The sequence below is a fragment of the Equus asinus genome, chromosome 21, assembly GCF_041296235.1.
Source record: "Equus asinus isolate D_3611 breed Donkey chromosome 21, EquAss-T2T_v2, whole genome shotgun sequence".
Classification (NCBI taxonomy): Eukaryota; Metazoa; Chordata; class Mammalia; order Perissodactyla; family Equidae; genus Equus; species Equus asinus.
This window is the reverse complement of record NC_091810.1, coordinates 63928060-63950234: the sequence shown is the minus strand read 5'-3', so window position 1 is coordinate 63950234 and position 22175 is coordinate 63928060. Positions and strand designations below refer to the sequence as shown.

The 22175-nt window shown below is 39.7% G+C and overlaps 1 protein-coding gene across 5 annotated transcripts in view; it reads right to left on the bottom strand.

Moving 5' to 3' along the window:
- OSBPL10 (oxysterol binding protein like 10) overlaps positions 1-22175 on the bottom strand; it is a 291181-nt gene that overhangs the window by 129697 nt on the left and 139309 nt on the right. For 4 of the 5 annotated variants that reach the window (XM_044753886.2, XM_014827171.3, XM_070492567.1 and 1 more), the window contains exon 4: positions 19691-19882. The exons of the other annotated variant lie outside the window; for it this stretch is intronic. In XM_044753886.2, the coding sequence (XP_044609821.1) occupies positions 19691-19882 (192 nt within the window). The remainder of the gene's footprint in view (positions 1-19690; positions 19883-22175) is intronic. 5 annotated transcript variants of the gene reach the window in all.

The following is a 22175-nucleotide window of genomic DNA, read 5'->3' as shown; positions in this document are numbered from 1 at the left end:
AGGAGATCCTCCAGTGGGGAGGGCAGGAGATTTTGGAAACAGAGTGGCTGTGGGAAGTGAACAAGAGTGATATAACTAATTCTAAGCTTTCTTTTGTAAAAGTTGAATTTGATAACCACTTTGAGGTATTTACTTGGTGGCATTATATGCTTTGATGCAGTAAGTTGAACATGAAGCAGGCTCTCAGAGGACAGATGAGATGTTTAGTGGGACATCCTGTAGCTAAGACGTTCCATGGATGACACATGAATGCTACGTTCAGATGACATATAAATTTTTTGAAATAGATGAGATGTCTTTGGGGCCGTCTTTAAAAGGAAAAAAAAGAAAATGAAGACACAAATAAATGGAAAGATATTCCATGTTCATGGATTGGAATAATTAGTATTGTTAAAATGTCCATACGACCCATAGCAATCTACAGATTCAATGCAATCTCTCAAAATTCCAATGGTATTTTTCACAGAAATAGAACAAACAATTTTAAAATTTGTATGGAACCACAAAAGATCCTGAACAGCTGAAGAAATCTTGAGGAAAAAAAGAAAGCTGAAGGCATCATGCTCCCTGATTTCAAACTATATTGCAAAGCTATAGTAATCAAAACAGTATGGTATCGAAGAATTCCCGGAGTGGAGCGGAGCAAAATGGTGGGGTGAGCTGACCCGGGATTCTCTCCCCTCCAAAATACAACAAAAAATCGGAAGAACTGAATTTCAGAGAATAAACATAATGCCACCTCGTTAGAGACCTACAATACCAAGAAGGCGGAGATCATAAACCTTGCTCACACCCTCGGAGGCACTGGAACGGTAGGAGAGAACATCGCTCCCTCCCCTAGAGTCTGCGATGGCTGCGGCCGGGTCGGGAAGGAGCGGGGGAGGGGCCGCGCGACCGGGGGGATCATCCAGGACTCCTGCCGCTGATTCAGTGGAGACCCGCTGATGGGGGGAAAGTTTCCGTCCACGGGGACCCCATAAACCAAGGGTCTCGGGAGACCAGAGAACAGAACTGATCTGAACCCAGACCCGCGTGTGTGAGTAACAGCCCCTCCCCCCAGGCAAAGCCAGTGGGCGCAGCCATCTTGCCCCAAGGCGGAGAGCTAACACGCTGCTCTCGACCCCCATCTAGTGGCGACAGGCTGTAACTGCAACCGAATTCTACCACCATGAGAAAAAACCGCTCCTCTACCATCCAGCAATTTATAAAAGCCCCAGACCAGAAGGAAAACAATAAAAACATAGAATTAAGTCCTGAGGACTTGGAAGTAGGTAAACTAAGTGATAATGAGTTCAGAGCAGCTATAATCAAAAAACTCAATGAGGTAGAGAGAAAGATAGAGAAACAAGCCGAGTTCTGGAGTTACTTCACAAAAGAGATTGAAATCATAAAGAAGAATCAAACAGAATTACTTGAGATGAAAAACACAATGGATGGACCAGATAAAACAGAATACGGATTCCCTGAATGCCCGTGTAGACAACATAGAGGAGAAAATTAGCATAATTGAAGATAGACAGGCTGAATGGCTGCAGACAGAGGAAGAAAGAGAACTAAGAATTAAAAAAAATGAGGAAAATCTCCGAGAGATAATGGATTCAATGAGGAGTAAGAACATAAGGATCATAGGAATTCCCGAGAATATGGAAAAGGAAAATGGAGCAGAAAGTGTGCTTAATGAAATTATTGAAGAGAACTTCCCAAATCTAGGGATCGACGGAGAAATGTGTGTAGACGAGGGTTTTAGATCTCCTAGATTTGTCAATGTAAAAAGACCTACTGCAAGGCACACAGTAGCAAAGTTGGCAAAAAGGAACGATAAGGAAAGAATACTCAGGGAAGTAAGAGAAAAAAAGAGAATAACCTATAAAGGAGCCCCTATCAGACTGTCACTGGATTTCTCTACAGAAACCCTACAAGCTAGGAGAGAATGGAGTGACATATTCAAAGTTTTAAAGGATAAAAATCTTCAGCCAAGAATACTCTATCCAGCAAGAATTTCCTTCAGATATAAGGGAGAAATTAAATCTTTTCCAGACAAACAAAAGTTAAGGGAATTTGTAACCAAAAGCCCTCCATTACAAGAAATCCTCAAGAAGGCTCTCATACCTGAAAAAAGAAAAAAGGGAGAAAGGGGACACAATCCACAGACTAGGGAGACCGATGGATACAACCAGAACAGGATAGCAAATATTCAATTATAGCATTAGGGTAAAGGTAAGGAAACTACCAAAACAAGGATGATCTTAGCACTCTAACTACCAATTAATAAGATGAGTTGGAATAAAAAAATGAAAATAATTATTTAGGAGGGGAAGAGCAAAGGGTCTAAATCAGTATTGGTCAAGTAAGTAAGAGACCACCAGAGAATAGACTATATTATACACGAGATTCTAAATACAAACTTCAGGTAGACACTAAAATAAAGTACAGAACAGAGTCACAAATCATAAATAAGGAAAAATCTAAGAAACCCAGCATAAGAAATTGCAGTATTAAATGGGTAGTCTAAAGCACACAGGAAAAGAAACGCAGGAAAACAAGATAATAAGCAACAGATTAACAGCACTAAGTCCACATGCATCAATAATCACTCTCAATGTGAATGGATTGAACTCTCCAATAAAAAGAAACAGAGTGGCAAAATGGATTAAAGAACACGATCCAACAATTTGTTGCCTCCAGGAAACACACCTCAGCCCCAAGGACAAACACAGACTCAGGGTGAAGGGGTGGAGGACAATACTTCAAGCTAATAGCAAGGAAAAAAAAGCAGGTGCTACAATTCTCATATCAGACCAAGTGGATTTCAAAATAAGACAGGTAAAGAGAGACACAGAGGGACAATATATAATGATCAAGGGGACACTTCATCAAGAAGAAATAACGCTTATAAATATCTATGCACCCAACACAGGAGCACCAAGATTCATAAAGCAACTATTAACAGACCTAAAGGAAGATGTTAAAAACAACACAATAATAGCAGGGGACCTCAACACCCCACTCACATCAATGGACAGATCATCCAGACAGAATATCAACAAGGAAATAGTGGAGCTAAATGAAAAACTAAAACAATTGGACTTAATAGACATATATAGATCACTTCACCCTGAAAGAGCTGAATACACGTTCTTCTCAAGTGCACATGGAACATTCTCTAGGATAGACCATATGTTGGGAAACAAGGCAAGCCTCTACAAATTTAAGAAAATTGAAATAATAACAAGCATCTTCTCCGATCATAGTGCTATAAAGCTAGAAATTAATTACAAGAAAAAAGCTGAGAAAGGCACAAAGATGTGGAGACTAAACAACACACTACTGAACAAGCAATGGATCATTGAAGAAATTAAAGAAGAAATAAAAAAATACCTGGAAACAAATGAAAATGATAGCATGCCATACCAACTCATATGGGATACAGCAAAAGCTGTATTAAGAGGAAAATTCATAGCAATACAGGCACATCTTAACAAACAAGAAAAATCCCAAATAAGCAACCTTAAAGCACACCTAATTGAACTAGAAAAAAAAGAACAAATGAAGCCCAAAGTCAGCAGAAGGAGAGAAATAATAAAAATCAGAGCAGAAATAAATACTATTGAAACGAAAAAGGCAGTAGAAAGGATCAATGAGACAAAGAGCTGGTTTTTTGAGAAGATAAATAAAATTGACAAACCACTAGCCAGACTTATAAAGAAAAAAAGGGAGAAAGCTCAAATAAAATCAGAAACGAGAGAGGAGAAATAACAACAGACTGTGCAGAAATAGAACAGATTATAAGAGAATACTACGAAAAACTATATGCCAACAGAATGGAAAACCTAGAGGAAATGGATAAATTCTTGGACTCCTACAATCTCCCAAAGCTCACACACGAAGAGGCAGACAATTTGAACAGACCAATCACAAGGAAAGAGATTGAAACAGCAATCAAAAACATCCCAAAGAATAAAACCCCAGGACCAGATGGCTTTCCTGGGGAATTCTACCAAACTTTCAGAGAGGATTTAATACCTATCCTTTTCAAGCTATTCCAAAAAATTAGGGAAGATGGAACTCTTCCTAACACATTCTATGAGGCCAACATCACGCTGATACCAAAACCTGACAAGGACACCACGAAAAAAGAGAACTACAGACCAATATCACTGATGAACATAGATGCAAAAATTCTAAACAAAATTTTGGCAACCAGAATTCAGCAATTCATCAAAAGGATCATACATCAGGATCAGGTAGGATTCATACCAGGGACACAGGGATGGTTCAACATCCTCAAATCAATCAACGTGATACACCACATCAACAAACTGAGGAATAAAAACCACATGATCATCTGAATAGATGCAGAGAAAGCATTTGACAAGATCCAACAGCCATTTATGATAAAAACTCTGAACAAAATGGGCATAGAAGGAAACTACCTCAACATAATAAAAGCCATATACGACAAACCCATAGCCAACATCATACTCAATGGGCAAAAACTGAACCCCATCGCCCTGAAAACAGGAATGAGACAAGGATGCCCTCTATCACCACTCTTATTTAACATAGTACTGGAGGTCCTGGCCAGAGCAATCAGGCAAGAAAAAGGAATAAAAGGAATCCAAATAGGGAGCGAAGAAGTGAAACTCTCGCTGTTTGCAGACGACATGATCTTATATATAGAAAACCCCAAAGAATCCATTGGAAAACTGTTAGAAGTAATCAACAACTACAGCAAAGTTGCAGGGTATAAAATCAATTTGCATAAATCAGTAGCATTTCTATACTCCAGTAATGAACCAACAGAAAAAGAACTCAAGAATACAATAACATTCACAATCCCAACAAAAAGAATAAAATACCCTGGGGTAAATTTGACTAAGGAAGTGAAGGACCTATATAATGAAAATTACAAGGCCTTTCTGAGAGGATTGGATGACAACATAAGGAGATGGAAAGACATTCCATGTACATGGATTGGAAGAATAAACATAGTTAAAATGTCCATTCTACCTAAAGCAATCTACAGATTCAACGCCATCCCAATCAGAATCCCAATGACATTCTTTACAGAATTAGAACGAAGAATCCTAAAATTCATATGGGGCAACAAAAGACCCCGAATTGCTAAAGCAATCCTGAGAAAAAAGAACAAAACGGGAGGCATCACAATCCCTGACTTCAAAACATACTACAAAGCTACAGTAATCAAAACAGCATGGTACTGGTACAAAAACAGGTGCACAGATCAATGGAACAGAATTGAAAGCCCAGAAATAAAACCACACATCTATGGACAGCTTATCTTTGACAAAGGAGCTGAGGGGATACAATGGAGAAAAGAAAGTCTTTTCAACAAATGGTGCTGGGAAAACTGGACAGCCACATGTAAAAGAATGAAAATTGACCATTCTTTTTCACCATTCACCAAAATAAACTCAAAATGGATCAAAGACCTAAAGGTGAGACCTGAAACCATAAGGCTTCTGGAAGAAAACGGAGGCAGTACACTTTCTGACATCAGTATTAAAAGGATCTTTTCAGACACCATGCCTTCTCAGAGAAGGGAAACAATAGAAAGAATAAACAAATGGGACTTCATCAGATTAAAGAGCTTCTTCAAGGCAAATGAAAACAGGATTGAAACAAAAAAACAACCCAATAACTGGGAAAAAATATTTGCAAGTCACATATCTGACAAGGGCTTAATATCCATAATATATAAAGAACTCTCGCAACTCAACAACAAAACATCAAACAACCGCATCAAAAAATGGGCTGGAGACATGAACAGACATTTCTCCAAAGAAGATATACGGATGGCCACTAGGCACATGAAAAGATGCTCATCATCGCTGATCATCAGGGAAATGCAAATGAAAACTACACTAAGATATCACCTTACACCCGTTAGAATGACAAAAAATATCTAAAACTAATAGCAACAAATGTTGGAGAGGTTGCGGAGAAAAAGGAACCCTCATACACTGCTGGTGGGAATGCAAACTGGTGCAGCTACTATGGAAAACAGCATGGAGATTCCTCAAAAAATTAAAAATAGAACTACCATACGATCCAGCCATCCCACTACTGGGTATTTATCCAAAGAGCTTGAAGTCAGCAATCCCAAAAGTCCTATGCACCCCAATGTTTATTGCAGCACTGTTTACAATAGCCAAGACGTGGAAGCAACCTAAGTGTCCAGCAACAGACGAATGGATAAAGAAGATGTGGTACCTATATACAATGGAATACTACTCAGCTGCAAAACAGAACAAAATCATCCCATTTGCAATAACATGGATGGACCTTGAGAGAATTATGTTGAGTGAAATAAGCCAGCGAGAGAAGGATAATCTGTGTATGACTCCACTCATATGAGGAATTTAAAATTATGGACTAAGAACAGTTTAGTGGACGCCAGGGGAGAGGTGGGGTGGGGGGTGGGCACAAAGGGTGAAGTGGTGCACCTACAACATGACTGACAAACATTAATGCACAACTGAAATTTCACAAGATTGTAACCTATCAGTAACTCAATAAAAAAAAAAAAAAAAAGTATGGTATCTGCATGAAACCAGACACATAGATCAACAGAACAGAGAGCCCAGAAATAAACATATATGGTCAATTTATTTACAACAAAGGAGCTTAGAATATATATTGGAGAAAGGAAAGTCTCCTCAACCAATGGTAATGGGCAAACTGGGACAGCCACAGGCAAAAGAATGAAACTGGACCACTATCCTACACCACACACAAGAATTAACTCAAAAGGACTCAAGACTTGAATGTAAGACCTAAAACCATAAAACTCCTAGAAGAAAACAAAGCGGGTAAGCTCCTTGACATTAGTCTTGGTGATGATTTTTTGGATTTGATTCCAAAAGCAAAGGCAACAAAAACAAAAATAAACAAATGGGACTGTAACAAACTACAAATCTTCTGCACAGCAAAGAAAACCATCAACAAAAGGAAAAGGCAACCTACTGATTGGGAGGAAATATTTGCAAAAAGTTATCAGATAAAAGATTAATATCCAAAATATATAAAGAACTCATACAACTCAACAGTAAAAAAACAATCCCATTAAAAAATGGGCAGAGAAGCTGAATAGACATTTCTCAAAAGAAGGCATACAGATGGCCAACAGGGACATAAAAAGGCGCTCAACATCACTAATCATCAGGGAAATGCAAATCAAAACTACAAGGAGATATCACATCACACCTATTAGAATGGCTATTATCAAAAAGATAAGAAATAACAAGCGTTGGTGAGGATGTGGGGAAAAGGGAACCCTGTGCACTGTGGTGGGAATGTAAACTGGTACAGCCACTACAGGAAACAGAATGGAGTTCCTCAAAAAAATAAAAATAGAACTACCATATAATCCAGCAATCTCACTTCTGGGTATACATCCAAAGGAAACGGAAACAGGATATTGAAAAGACACCTGCACCCCTATGTTCATTACAGCAATATTCACAACAGCCAAGATGTGGAAACAACCTCAGTGTCCATCAATGGATGAATGGATAAAGAAGATGTGGTGTATATATACACACGCAATGGAATTATTATTCAGCCATGAGAAAGAAGAAAATCCTACCATTTGCAACAACATGGATAGACCCTGAGGGCATTATGCTAAGTGAAAAAAGTCAAAGAGAGAAAGACAAATACTGTAAGCTATCACATCTATATGGAATCTAAAATAGCTGAACTCATAGAAACAGAGAGCAAAACAGTAGTTACCAGAGGTTGAGGGGTGGGGGAAATGGGGGAGATGTCAGTCAAAGGATACAAACTTCCATTTAGAAGATGACTAAGTCCTGGGGGTCTAATACACAGCATTCTGAATATAATTAACAATACTCTGTTACACACTTGAGAGTTGCTGAGAGTAGATCTCAAATAATCTCACCATGAAAAAGAAATAGTAATCATGTAATGTGATGGAGGTGTTAGCTAATGCTAAGGTGGTAATTATTTTGCAATATATGTGTTAAACCATCCATTGTACACCTTAAACTTACCTGTTATATGTCAATCATATCTCAATAAAGCTGAAAAACGTGATACACACACACACAGAGTGGAATATTATTCAGCTATAAAAAAAGAATGAAATCTTGCCATTTGTGACAACATGGATGGACCCTGAGGGCATGATGCTAAGTGAAATAAGTCAGACAGAGAAAGACAAATACAGTATGATCCCACCTAGATGTAGAATCTAAAAAAAAACCAAGCTCATAGATACAGAGAACAGACAGTTGCCAGAGGAGGGGGAGTGGGTCAAACGGGTGAAGGGAGTCAAGAAGTACAAACCTCCAGTTATAAATCAAGTCAGTCATGGGGATGTAATGGACAGCATGGTGAGTACAGTTAATAATCTATCTTTAAAAGTTGCTAAGACAGTAGATCTTAAAAGCTCTCATCACAGGGAAAAAAAAATCTGCAACTATGTATAGTGATGGATGTTAATTAGATTTATGTTGTGATCATTTCACAATATATATAAATATTAAATTATGTTGTAAACCTGAAACTAATATAATGTTGTATGTCAATTATACTACAATTTAAAAAAAAAGAAAGAAGATTAGAGGTTCAAATAACAGCACATAGAGTCCTTGGTTCCTCAACAGCTGGTAGAATTGAATTAAGGAGTTTGAAGAAGATAACGGCACAGAAAGTTAAATTGTGGGCCGGCCTGGTGGCGCAGTGGTTAAGTTCACATGTTCCGCTTCCGCAGCCCAGGGTTCACCGGTTCGGATCCCGGATGCGGGCCTACGCACATAAAGTAGAGGAGATGGGCAGAGATGTTAGCTCAGGGCCAGTCTTCCTCAGAAAAAAAAGAGGAGGATTGGTGGCGGATGTTAGCTCACGGCTAATCTTCCTCAAAAAAAGAAAGTTAAATGGTGAGGATGCAAAATAGGTAAATTCTATATTCTGGAAACAAGTGTAGGAAACCTAAGCTATCTAGGAGTAGACAGTGAACCACGATGTCAGAGGCTGAAGTAAATCTGATTTCAGTAATACATTTTAGACTTGTTAACATGAAACTAATTTTTAAATCAACTTTATTGAGGTATAATTTCCCTACAGTAAAACAAACCCACTTTAAGTGCATTTCAGTGAGTTTTGACAAATTTATATCACTGTGTTATTACCACCACAATCAAGATATAGAACATTTCATCACTCTCCCCAAAAAGATGAACTAGAAAAAATTCAGATCAAAGCAACAAAAAAATGATTATGGTCTTGGCAGGTGGGGCAAAGAGGTGGCTAAGGAAGGTGGGGAGTTAAGGAAACTACTGTAATTAACCTGCAACTTTAGAATGGCCAAGCATCTAATGGGGATGGGAGGGGAAAATAACCACAGCGCCTCCCTCCTGCCGACAACAGAATAAGACGACTGGGTTTTAAATGAGGAAGAATCTGTCTTATCCTGAAATACTACAATGAGCCGCTAGGGGAAAAAACAATGTTCTCTGGAGAAATTCCCAAGAACAAGATCACAAAACACAAGTTCCAAGGGTGGCCTGAGTGCCAAAGGATGAACTTGGCCAACTTCCCTCCTTGTCTACTCACTCAATATCCAACATATGTTATTCTCTCAAAGCCTTGGAGCTCCAAGAGGAAGGCTCCTTGTATTAAAGTGCCACATAAGGTAAAACCCAGACGTCTTTTATGTCACAGAACTAACTGTGACATAAAATAACCTGCCACTTAGCTTCCTTCTGAGTGCAGAGCTTCAAGAGTATCTGAACCACGAATTTTCTGTGAGCCAGAGAGGGGCAGATGCTCCCTCACTATATATATTATTTTGCTCAGCAGCATTCTAATCATAAGAAGGAAGAGTTTATAAGGCATAAATTCAGTCTACCCTGGATGCTGAATCTGGAGGTGACACTTCCCAGGGTCCTGGCAACTTGCGGAACAGTTCTACCTGAGGGACAGCCAGCCCCCGCTGGCCTCACCTTCCAGTAAATTCCTATTGCCATTAACCATTGTAGCACCAAAGAATTTTCATGTTAGTTTAACCAGCCTCCTAGATTTTTAAGTCCCTGGACAATATATCATTGCACCCCCCACATCAGAGGCCAGCACAGGACCCACAGCAAATGCAATAACTGAGCATGGTTTGACTGGCGATAGTCAAGCTCTCTTAGCTTTCCAGAAATAAACTCAGCAGACAGACACAGACAGTAAGACTACAAGGGGCGGGGTCAGCCCCGTGGCCCAGGGGTTAAGTTCGCACCTCCACTTCAGCAGCCCAGGATTTCACCGGTTCAGATCCTGGGTGTGGACATAGCACCGCTCATCAGGCAATGCTGAGGAGGCGTCCTGCATGCCACAACTAGAAGGACCCATGACTAAAAATATGCAACTATGTACTGGGGGGCTTTGGGGAGAAAAAGGGAAAGAAAAAAAAAAAGACTACAAGGAGCAATAAGACAGTCTAGGATGCTTATGAGGGTTAATCCTATGTGTAAACTTGGCTGGGCCACAGCGCCCAGATATTTGGACAAACATTCTGGATGTTTCTGTGAGGGTGCCCTTGAATGAGATTAACATTCAAATTGGTGGATTTTGAACAAAGCAGATTGCCCTTCATAACATGGGTGCGCCTCATTCAATCAGCTTTATAGCCTGAACAGAACAAAAGAGTGACCTTCCCTGAACAAGAGGAAATTCTGCTGGTAGACGGCCTCAGACTTGAACTGCAACACTGGCTCTTCCCTGGGTCTCCAGCCTCCCAGCCCATCCTGCAGATTTTGGACTTGCCAGCCTCCTTAACAACACGAACCAATCCCTTAAAACCAACCAACCAACCTCCCTCCCTCCCTCTATAATTACACACACACATATGTATACATTAACTATACACACACATATGTATACATATTTATACACACACACCCACTATTGTTTCTGTTTCTCTGGAGAATCCTAGTACAATGCCACAGCAACTCTCATGGTAACCTCTAGAAGTCCACTAGTTTGTGACTCAGGGGCTTATACTCTGTTGGCAGCAGTTAGTTTCTCCACCTCTTGGTGTCTGCGCACTTCCTACTCACGCTCTAAAGGGGCAATTCACCTTTCTAGAGTTCCCACTTAAGACCACCTCAGAGTCCAATGGCAAGGCTAAAGGACAAGGCAGCGAGAGTTGGTCTGATCAGCTTTGGTCAGGATGGTGGAGTCACATGGTACAAAACTCAACAAGCTGGTCATCATTAACCACTCAAACTCCCTTTTTCTTTTTTTTTTAAATCACTAGGACTAGGGTGGGAAGTGCTTGGAGACCAGTGAGACACTGCCGGCATGACCCGCAGGCACTCTCACGCATGAATCCTAGCACGTCGTACACAGACTGACTGATTCATCAGGACTTCAGTATTTTGGCCAACTCCCAGCATAGGAACTGACACCTGGGCCAGAATCAACCACTTAATATCTGTGTGACCTCTTGCGACTTTAAGTAATAGAGATTACCTAAATAATCTGGGTGGGCCTGATTCAACTGAAAGGTCTTAAGAGCAGAGTTGAGGTTTCTCTGAAGAGGACATTTTCCCTGTAGATGGCCATGTCAGCCTGTGCCCAAGAGATCCCGCCTGCCCTCCGGATTTCAGACCCGCCTTGAGAACCCCACAATTGCACATAAGCCAATTCCTTACAATAAATCTCTTAATATATATCTCCTACTGGTTCTATTTCTTTGATTCAACCCTGACTGGTATACTTCTCTTTGCTTTAATATCTTTCTGCCTCAGTTTCCTGTCTGTCAAATAGAGATACCAATAGTCTAACCTCACAGGGCAGACCTGAGGATAACACAAGGAAAGCTGAGCACAGTTCCTGGCACACAGTAAGACCCCAACAAGCATGAAATATTATTGTTCACGTAACAGTTACTATTGTTATTAATGAATCTATATGCCTTTGGGGAAGGAGTTGATACACTAGAGGGGAGATAGAACAAATTATACACAGACATATTTGCTGAAAGTGTAGGTAGATATGAATTGCACCAGGAATTGAGGGAAGCACTCCCTAAGCATGGCTGGGGCACAGTGGGAGGTTGGCACTGTACGTACAAAACATGGTTGGGCCCAAGCTCTCCATTGCTCCTCTTTGGGACCATAACTCTCCTAAAAATATGCTACAGGACAAGAAACTACTTTCTCAGCAAAAGCGTTTAACCAAATCTGCAGAGGCGTTTTTCCCAATGGCTATGATCTCCTTTATGGAAAATCACTCATTTACTCAAATTTTTATTGAGCACCTACTATGTGCTAGGTGCTGGGCTAAGAATTTTTTAAAAAACACCTCTAGATACTCTAGATGGAGGGACAAAAGGGGTCTGATACTAAACAAGTAAATAACCAAACACCTAATTTCCCAATGTAACAAGATAATGAAAGAAAAGAGCCTGGTAAGAAAATCAGCTGAGGGTAAGGAAGGAATTCTGTGAGAAGCTGCGATGAAAAGTGGGAAAAGAGGGAATTTGCACTACAACCAGCTAGGCTGGAACTTATTTTTTTTTTTTATCAAAGTGAAGAATACCATGGTAAGGGACAGAAAATTATGAACACTGCTAGTTTTCTAGAAGACCAGGCGGTTGCTTCCTTTGTGGTTAATTCCGCCCTCAGCCTCCCCCTCCTTCCACATCCCACCCAGCCAGGCCCCGAGCAGGCCGGGACACCAGAGCATCACTCTCCCGGGGCAGCGGTTCACGACACGATGAGTTGACGGTTGATAGTGAACATTATCTCACTCTTGCTCTTGTCGTTGTTCACCTGAAATGTTATTAATGCCAAAATCCAACACCTAACTCTCAAACTGCATTCTCAAAGGATCTCCATAGCGTTACACAGACCACACAAACATTTGTTTCAAATCGCACGGATACAGAGTTAACGAGGGATTGCAATGGTGGTCAGATCCTCAGTCTTCCAAGTCAACCTGCTTCACGATCAATAAATGCCCATTTTACCTTCTAAAGTAAAACTACACTAATAAAACACCACTTTTAACCTGATTTTATATAGCAAGGATTTGAAATATTTTTATTAAAAAAAACATTTTACTGCTTTAAAAACATTTGGAAATCACTCCTATTCACTAACTCCACATTACAACTTTTGAAAACTGTAAGTCTGGAGCTGACTTATTTTTGAAAGATAACAAATTGCTACCAAAAATACATGCTAGGGTTACTTGTCATCATTTATCCAAAAAGTGCACAGGAGAATTAATTTAGGACATTTTAAAAAATAGTAATTCTGTTCACACCAAGGATAAATGCGGTTTTCCTGGTGATGGGGCGGCTTGTACTCAACACTGCCAGTACTGACCGCTACCTCAAAATTGATCAGCTAATGGAATTCATCACAGTGATATTTACAGTTAGTGCTGCCACAGCAAAGGCTATTTGTGAACCAAGGTTTCTAACCAGGCCTTCACTACATCCATGTGCACCAGGATCAAACCAAATCCCCCTGAAGGGAAACAATACTGAGTCAATATCATTTATAAAGTTGGCAACTTCATTAAAGGATCCTTCCTGGTATGTGTTTTAAGTAAATATGACAGGGCAATTACAAGAAGAAACATATAAATTCACACAGACCACACAAACATACATCTCCTCCATATATTATACTCTGTGACAGGTTTATTCAAAGCCATATTAAATTATACAGCCTCCATACATTTTATCCACCCAGTATGAACCAGCACAGTAAACAGCTCTACACTTTAAAAAGGTATGTGCCTCTGGAAGCAACCTATTTTACAAAAAAACATTTGAGAAGGATAATTCCTATTTGTCAATAAAATTATCATTGAAAGCTTAATTAAATCTAAATTTATGCCTTACATATGCCCATTATAATTCAACAGCCTGACCTTTTCCCTTATCAAGCTACAGAATCCAGAGAAAGTCTCTCTATTGAATTAAGTGTATTTTTTTAAGTCTCAAATGTCACAACTCAAAACATTATTCAGTCAAAGCTAGAAAAACCTGGGCTCTCCAAAGCTGATTCTGTTTCTCAAATATTTATTATGTCCATGCCTATTACCACTTCCGGATTTAGAGAAAAATTTTAGTAGGTACTCTCTTTAGAGAATTTTCTTAACTCTAATCCAAGGAAGAGAATAGTTAAAATAAAATCAGTTGTAGACCACAAATAACCCCATACATATGCACGAATCCATGTACGTGCACAAACATACACATGATCTCAAGCTTGCACATTCACAGAACATCTAAGGAGTCACTTCTGGGAAACAGTAATGAGGAATTAGGAAAAGAAGAAACATCTTGACTTTCCGACTTATATTCTTCAATTCACCTGTGTATGCAGGTGGGTCCACACACACACGTTAATATGAACATGTATTAAGGGCTGTATTTTTTCAGAGAGCATGTAGCAAACAAGAATTTTAGGTGCTGGCCCCGTGGCCGAGTGATTAATTTTGCACGCTCCACCATCGGCAGCCCAGGGTTTCACCAGTTCAGATCCTGGGCGTGGACATGGCACCACTCGTCAGGCCACTCTGAGGCGGCGTCCCACATGCCACAACTAGGAGGACCCACACCTAAAAATATACAACTATGTACTGGGGGGATTGGGGGAGAAAAAGCAGGGGGGAAACAAAAAAAAAAAAAGGAAGATTGGCAACAGTTGTTAGCTCAGGTGCCAATCTTTAAAAAAAAAAAAAATTTTATAAAATCACACTGCACTTGTACCAAATGAACTTAGGTCTATTTAAATAAATGCGAGCCAGTTAAAACCTGTTATAATGTAACTAACAGTATAAAGTTAAACTATAAGTGAATACCATATTTCCACCAGCACATGCTTCAACAGCTGAAGGTTCAAATTGGTTTGTTAAAATATATTAGATTCTATTTATAAAACAACTCCAGAGGCACTCACACTATCATTGCTTCCCTGACACCCACTCACACAGGCATTTCAGGGTCCACCTGACTCAACCCTCAACCAATCGCCAGGTTTCCCCTCACTCACATCCACTCCGTATAGTCACCTAAGCAACCCTCGAAAGCCTCCACTTTCCATCTCTAAAGTGCTCTAACTGCTAGAAAATGGGTCCTTAAATCAGTATGTTCAACCAACATGCCCAGCAACAGTGCCAGGGCTGGAAGATGCAAAGATGTAAGACACGACTTTCAGCATAAAAATCCAGTGTCTGGCACACACAGCAAGTGCCCAATTAACACCTGTATAGCGGATGGAGGAGTGACTGAGTGAGCAAACTCACAGTCTAGGGCAGCACCATCCAACAGAAATATAGTGCAAGCCACAAACCGTAGGCACATGTGTAATTTTAAATTTTCTAGAAGGCACCTCTAAAAAGGTAAATAGAAACAAATGACATTAATTTTTAATATATTTAACCCAACGTACAGAAAATATTTTCACATGCAATGAGTATCAAAAAACATTATCAACGAAACATTTTACCTTTTATTGTACTAAGTCTTTGAAATCTAGTGTGCATTTTACATTTACAAGACATCTCAATTCAGACTAGCATATTTCAAGAGCTCATTAGCCCCATGTAAGCAGTGGCTCCCTTAGTGGAGAGCAAAGTTGTAGAACATCTCTATCATGGCACAAAGTTCTATCGGGCAATGAACCTCCCAACAAAGGGAGGAAGCAAGTGCATGGTGTGGACGAGGAGGAGCATTGAGAGAAGGGGGCAGGCGAGTGAGGCAGAGACAGACAATGGACGGCCTCGTATGCCGTGCTGAGGAGTCCAACCTTGACTCTACGGACAGTGGGGAGTAAGGGTGATACGATAAAATGCTTTCCTTTAGGAGGGTGGCCTCCTTGAAATAGAGTAAGGAATGAACTGGAAAGAAGAGAGAATGGCAATGGAGTAGATGGGTTCGACTGAAAGTCATTTCTGAAGTTAAAAGTCAGTGCTAATCAGTGGTTCAAAAACACAGATGCACAGGCCAGGATCAATCTGTAATGAACCCTCTTCTCATCCAAGATAAAACATTAAAAAGAAGAAAAACACAGTATGTTTTCAAGAAATTAAATTTATTCTACGCAATGAAAGGCCCCTTATTCTCAAATTATATTGCTTTGGAGGAGGCATTAAAATGTGCTTTTATGAGATGGTGGTAAACCACAGGCTGCCAGTGTGCTTTAAAATGCCTTACTGGGCAAAGTCAAAAATTGGGAAATATATTTTCACTCCCAAAAATCTAAATTTTAGTTTGCAAGTAAAATCCAAAATTCTGGAACTACAGTTTTAAACAATTTCTGGACTTTATTAAGATGGATATAGGGTCCAATGTTTGCATATTATTCTGTATCCTGATTTTCTTATTTCACACACACATGTCCATGTAGTAAGAACACTGACAGGGCTTTCATCCTAACCTGCTATATAGTAATTCAGTATGTCCAGTGTATTGTGTTTATTTAGTCATTCCCATGATGTTATGTATTGGACTTATTAGCATGAACAGCTTTACCAAAATGAATTTTCTTCCTTCTACCCCCAATTCCACAGATCATTTCCTCAAGATACAGTACCCAATGGGGAATTTAGGAGTCAGTGGTGAGGCACAGCTTTGTTCTGTGTTTCGCTCTTATTACACATCACTAGACTGTAGAATATGCAACCCTGCCAACGCTCATTAACACCCCAACCAAGAACGGGCTATAATTATTTCTGGTAATTTCATAGTCAAATTACCAGGTTTTCAAATTTTGTCAAACTGACAAAATAGTTTTTGCTTCTTGAACTGCTCGTGAGGCTATGCCTGCTCCTCACAACGATGTCATGTCTCGAATTCCTTATGTTCACCTCTCCTGACCGCTTCCAGAAAGGACTCTGAGTACTGACCTGTGGGATCTCAATTCTTTATATTTCGGATGATAACCATTTAATCTCTTAAACTGTCCCATTATTTTCACCTGTGCTATGGCATTCCATTTAATATTTATTCTATTGCCTTTGGCTGGGCTATTTCTCTTTTCTTCTTCAGATATACAGGCTCATTTGTCTTGTGTATGATGATTTTCTCCAGTGCTGCAGTGGTCCTATCTTCCCTGTACAGCTGGGTTAAAAACGCTATTCCATTTTCTTCTAGTTATTTTACAGATAAGAACAGTGGAATCTAAAAGCAGAGGGCTTTATACTCTGAAATTAATATACTTTTAAAACTGTAGAACTTTCTGGTATGGACAAAATTTGCTGATAGTTTCCAAGTGGAATTGTCCACATCATAAAATGACAGATGTCACAAAACAGCTGCTGTTCTCCAGTCAGGAGTGAAGCTGGACATGATATCTGAGAATCAAAACTTTGGGCTCTTCCTTCAGAGGTGTCCAGCATTCCAGAATTCTCCTAACTGCTAATGTTTGTCCCTATGTCTCAACAAGCTCACCTAAAATTAATTTTCAGCAAGAAAGGTCATCGATAGACAAAAGCCATCACCTAAAGAGATATACTATTGCCCAGGAATACAAAAACCAAATAAAAATAGCTATGGAGACATTTCACCTAATTATTTTTCATATAATGAAACTCCATGGGGAAGTTCAATAATTTCCCCCCCATGGATGGAAAACAGAGAGAAAACAATACAATTAAGAAAAAACCAGCATATATGTAATCACTTACAAAGTTTAGATCATACCATATAATTTTTACATATCTATATATGCAACTTACATAGAAAAAAAAGACAACCCAGAAGTAAATTCATTGAAAGAACAACAGTGGTTATCTGAAGGAAGGGAGAATTATGGGTAATTTTGCTTTTCTTCTTTAGACTTCTTTTGCAATATATACTTGAACTGTATATTTTATACAATTAAACATTTTTATATACACATCTACAAAGAACAAGATTTTTTTTTTTTAACTTGACTTTTTAAAAATGGAGGTAGAAAAGATTTTGGCATTATACTGAATTAACTGCTACTAAAATCAACTAAAGTACTTCAAATTTTATTTAGGCCATTGTTCACTCAACACAAGCACCTCCATTTTTTTTTTCACGTGTACCAAGCCTCTTATCACTTATAAAAGTCTATCAGATTCATTAGGATAGAATTCAAAGAATTTTCAAAATGCCACAAACTTTCAACTTGCCTTTTTTCCTTTTTTTTTTTTAAGGTTATAGTCTCCAAAGTACATGCAAAAAATATCTGCAATGAGGTTAACATAGAAACAACATGATGGTATTGCAGTTGAGTTTTTTTTTTTAAGTCCTTATCTGTTAAATAAATATTGAAGCATTTACTGGCAATGATAAAATATTTAAGATTTCCTTAAAATACTCCAGCAAAAAAAAAAGTGGTAGTAGAAAACAGATGAATCAACAGTAAGAGAAATTGGGAATGAAGTTGGGTGATGAGTACCATTATCCTATTCTACTTTGCATACATTGAAAGTTCTTCCATAATACAGCTTTCTGTAAAAGTGTGCTATGAAAAGTGAAAAGCAATATATACATGTGCAAAACCATTTCTCATATCATCTAATGTACCAAAATTAAGCTCAGAGCCAAATACTTTTTTTTATTTTTACATCAGGGTGACCACAACAAAGGGAGCATCTGACTCTCTATCTTTTCTTTATTAGGCAATACGGAGTATGTGCACGAGTAAATCTATCAAGAAAAACAATGTCTTTCATATGCATCTACATATTTGATGCAGATTTCAGATTTTCTGTCCTGGGCCAGAATTAGACAGTCAGCCGACACAGCACTACTTGGCGCTTGACATTTCAAAAATAAAATGAGATGCGTGCTGACTCAAGCAGCAACAAGACTCTATTCTAGGAGTCCCAGTCTCCTGCTGGACACAGAGGAAGGCCTCTGCTCCTTCTCTGAGAGGACAAGCTGGTCTGGACACAAGTCAGCTGCGGGGCAAAAAGCCTCAGCACTCAACAGAAGTTAGGCAACCAAGACCAACATCATTTATTTTATATAGTCTGTTCTCAGTAACAGTTGCAAAGGATAACATGAATATTAAGGATCTGGGATCCCCAAAGTGATGACTTCCTCATGTATCAAAAGCACCCACATATGTTCAGAAGGCACTCACAGTTCAAGGGCTTTCATGTGCATTACCACAAGTGATCCTCCAGTCTCCCTCGAGAGGTTGGTAAGGCCTGTATTATTCCCATTTTACAGATGCAGAAAGTGTCTACCCAATGCGTCCCCTGAAGAGTGTCTGGGACGTTAAGGAGGAGGTCAGCACTTTGTAAAGTGAAGTGGGGCAGAACAGAGGGGAAATCAGCTTTAGGTCTAACACTTCCTGAGTTTCAAAACACCCGCAATTATTTCCTGATGACCCAGGATTTTGTAGCGTGTATTCTTTGCTATGAGAATGGAGACTTTAATTGATCGTACTTCTGTTTACAATCATGTGTCTACGATCTTGCTTTCTGTTTTCTGAGCTCTAACAGAGGTCTCCTAACAACTCACTTACCCTAAAAAACAGAAACAATCATTCTTTTAAAACCGGGAGGGACTGTGATGGTTGTGTGGCTGAGCGGTTGGCCGCTGGTCCTCTCTCTTTGCAGTCAAGATGGCACAAAGGAAGGGAAGTTGGCAGAGCAACAGTCACAGCCCTCAACTCCCACGGACCCCTTAACCTAGTAGGAGAGCAGAGCCTACCTCTCTGACTTCGTGAAGCTGGCCGGAATACTGACTCTTGACTCTTCGGGCGGCTGCAGGCGACTTGTGATGCGTGATTGTGACAACACCGGGGGCCCCCGCACCGAGGTGTCTCTGGCTACAGGGAGATGCAGAATTGGGTGTTCCATGGGGGAGCAAAGTGAGACTTCGGCTTCGGGAGCTTGGAGTAGTCTAGAACAAGCAACAGGTGTCAAATTCAACAACGGACCTGCAGAACACAACTAAGTGTTGGTTTCTATTTATTCTGGACCTCTTAATCTTTCCCCTGCATCTGTTTAGATGGACGAAAGCATAGGGGAGGCATAGCAACACTACATGCCCAAATTTGACACTTAATTAAGAGAGACAATCTCCATTAACTATCCTTCTGATCTCATCTCCAATTGCGTCTCCTGCCCTACACTACGGCCATGAAGAGCCACTCAGCGTCCCCCCCAAACACCATGACTCTTGGATCTGTCCCTCTGTACATATTAGCTCCTCTTCCTAGAATGTCCTTCCTCTCCTGGCTGGCAAACTTCAGCTGAATCTTCAAGACTCAGCACAGTGTTCTCCACTGTGTGAAGCATGTCCTTGTCTGTCTCGGCCTCTCAGCTGCTCTTACTCCACTGTATCAAGATTATATTCTTTGTCCAGCTACTCTCTTAAGTACTTAATAAATGTTTGCTGCATGAATGAAATCACTAAGTTATCCACCATAATCCTCACCGGTTAGTGCAGTGCTTATATTTCATCCTCTAGTAACATATAATCCAAATCATAAGTACGTATGTGATAAAGATGGCATCTCAACTTAGAGGAGATGAATTTTTCAGTAAGCAGTTTTGGGATAAGTGGGCGGCCATCTAAAAACCAAAGCTGGATTCATTTCTCAGGTCATAGATCCCAAATGGATCAAAGACTTAAGGGGGAAAAAAAGCACTAGAAGAAAATATGTAGCCTTAGGATAGAGAAGGCCTAACACCTCAAAATCCAAAAGCCATAAAAGAAAAGCTTGATAAATTTGATTACCTAAAAATTGAACTTCTGCATGGGAAACAAATTTTAAAAATGCACTGCCACCACCAACAAAGCCAAACGATCAACTAGGGAAAATAATTTCAACTTGTTTCATACACAAAAGGCTCCTCATTCTAATTTATGATTAGGAATATAATTCCTAGGAAGTGATAAGAGGAAGGGCAATCTATTACTGAAATACGGCAAGATATGAACAGACAGTTCACAAAAAAGAAAGATAAATGGCCCTTCAACCAACATGAAAACATGTTCAACTATACTCATAAGATAAATGTAAACTCAAACCACATTTAGATACCACCTTTCACCCATCAGATTGGCAAAAATCCAAAAGTTGGAGTACACAGTCTGTTGACAGGACCATAGAGAAATGCTCTAAGGTGGCGAAACCCCTAGGGAGAGCAATCTGGCAGCCCCTGTCGCAGTTACAAATGCACTTCCCTGTGACCTAGCAAGGCCTGTTTGGGCAGGTATCCTCCAATACACCTGCACCCAGTGAAATGGCCTAGGCACCCATTAGTCACCACAGCAAAGGGCAGGAGACAACCCAAATGTCCACCCGTCTGGGACAGGTTAAATAAATTATGGTACACTTGCATAACGGAATACTACCAAGCTGTAAGAGCATAATGAAAGAGGTCTCTGAGTTGCCCTGGGAGAAAAAAATCTCTAAATAATACATTTAAGTGAAAAAAGCAAGGTGTGGAACTCTTTTATAGTGTCAAGATGTGGAAAATAAGTATTTTTATTGCAATTTGTTTAAATCACAAAAATACTCTAGAAGGATACAGACAAAACTAAAACAGTGGCTACTTCTTTGTGGAGAAGCAAGGAATGAGAGGGTACAAACCAAGGGAGATTTTTCACTGTGTAGTTTTTTATCTTCTTTTATTTTGAATCATGTGAACGTATCACCTATCCAAAATTTTTAAAGTTCTACATAAAATTTACATTCTAAATGTTCCTATACTTCATTTCAGCTCAAGAAAAGGCAGTGAGATGATATGGTGGATTCATGCCAGTTTCTGTATTTCAATTATCAAGTGTTTACTGAATACCCACTGTGCGCCAAGGAGAAGAGCCACCATGTGGTGTCAAGGAGAAGGATGAGACGTATGAGTCAGTCTTTCACCACAGACATTTACAGAATATCTGGGGATGGAAGATGCACAGACACAGAGGTAGAAAGGCACATACAACCTCGAGGAGTAAGGAAGTAGATAACAAGGTGCTAATTTGTCAATACAGACAGAAAGTGCCAAGGAAATGAAGACGAGAAAGATCTACCACAGCTGACCTCATCACAGAAGGCTCTTCTGAGGGTGAAGCGCCTGAAGTCTAAGGAGGATCTGGGAAGACAGACACCCGGCCGGCAGCAGTGTACAGACAACCCAGACAGTCGGGACTCAGTCTCAAGGAACACTCACAGCTCTGAAAACTGTTA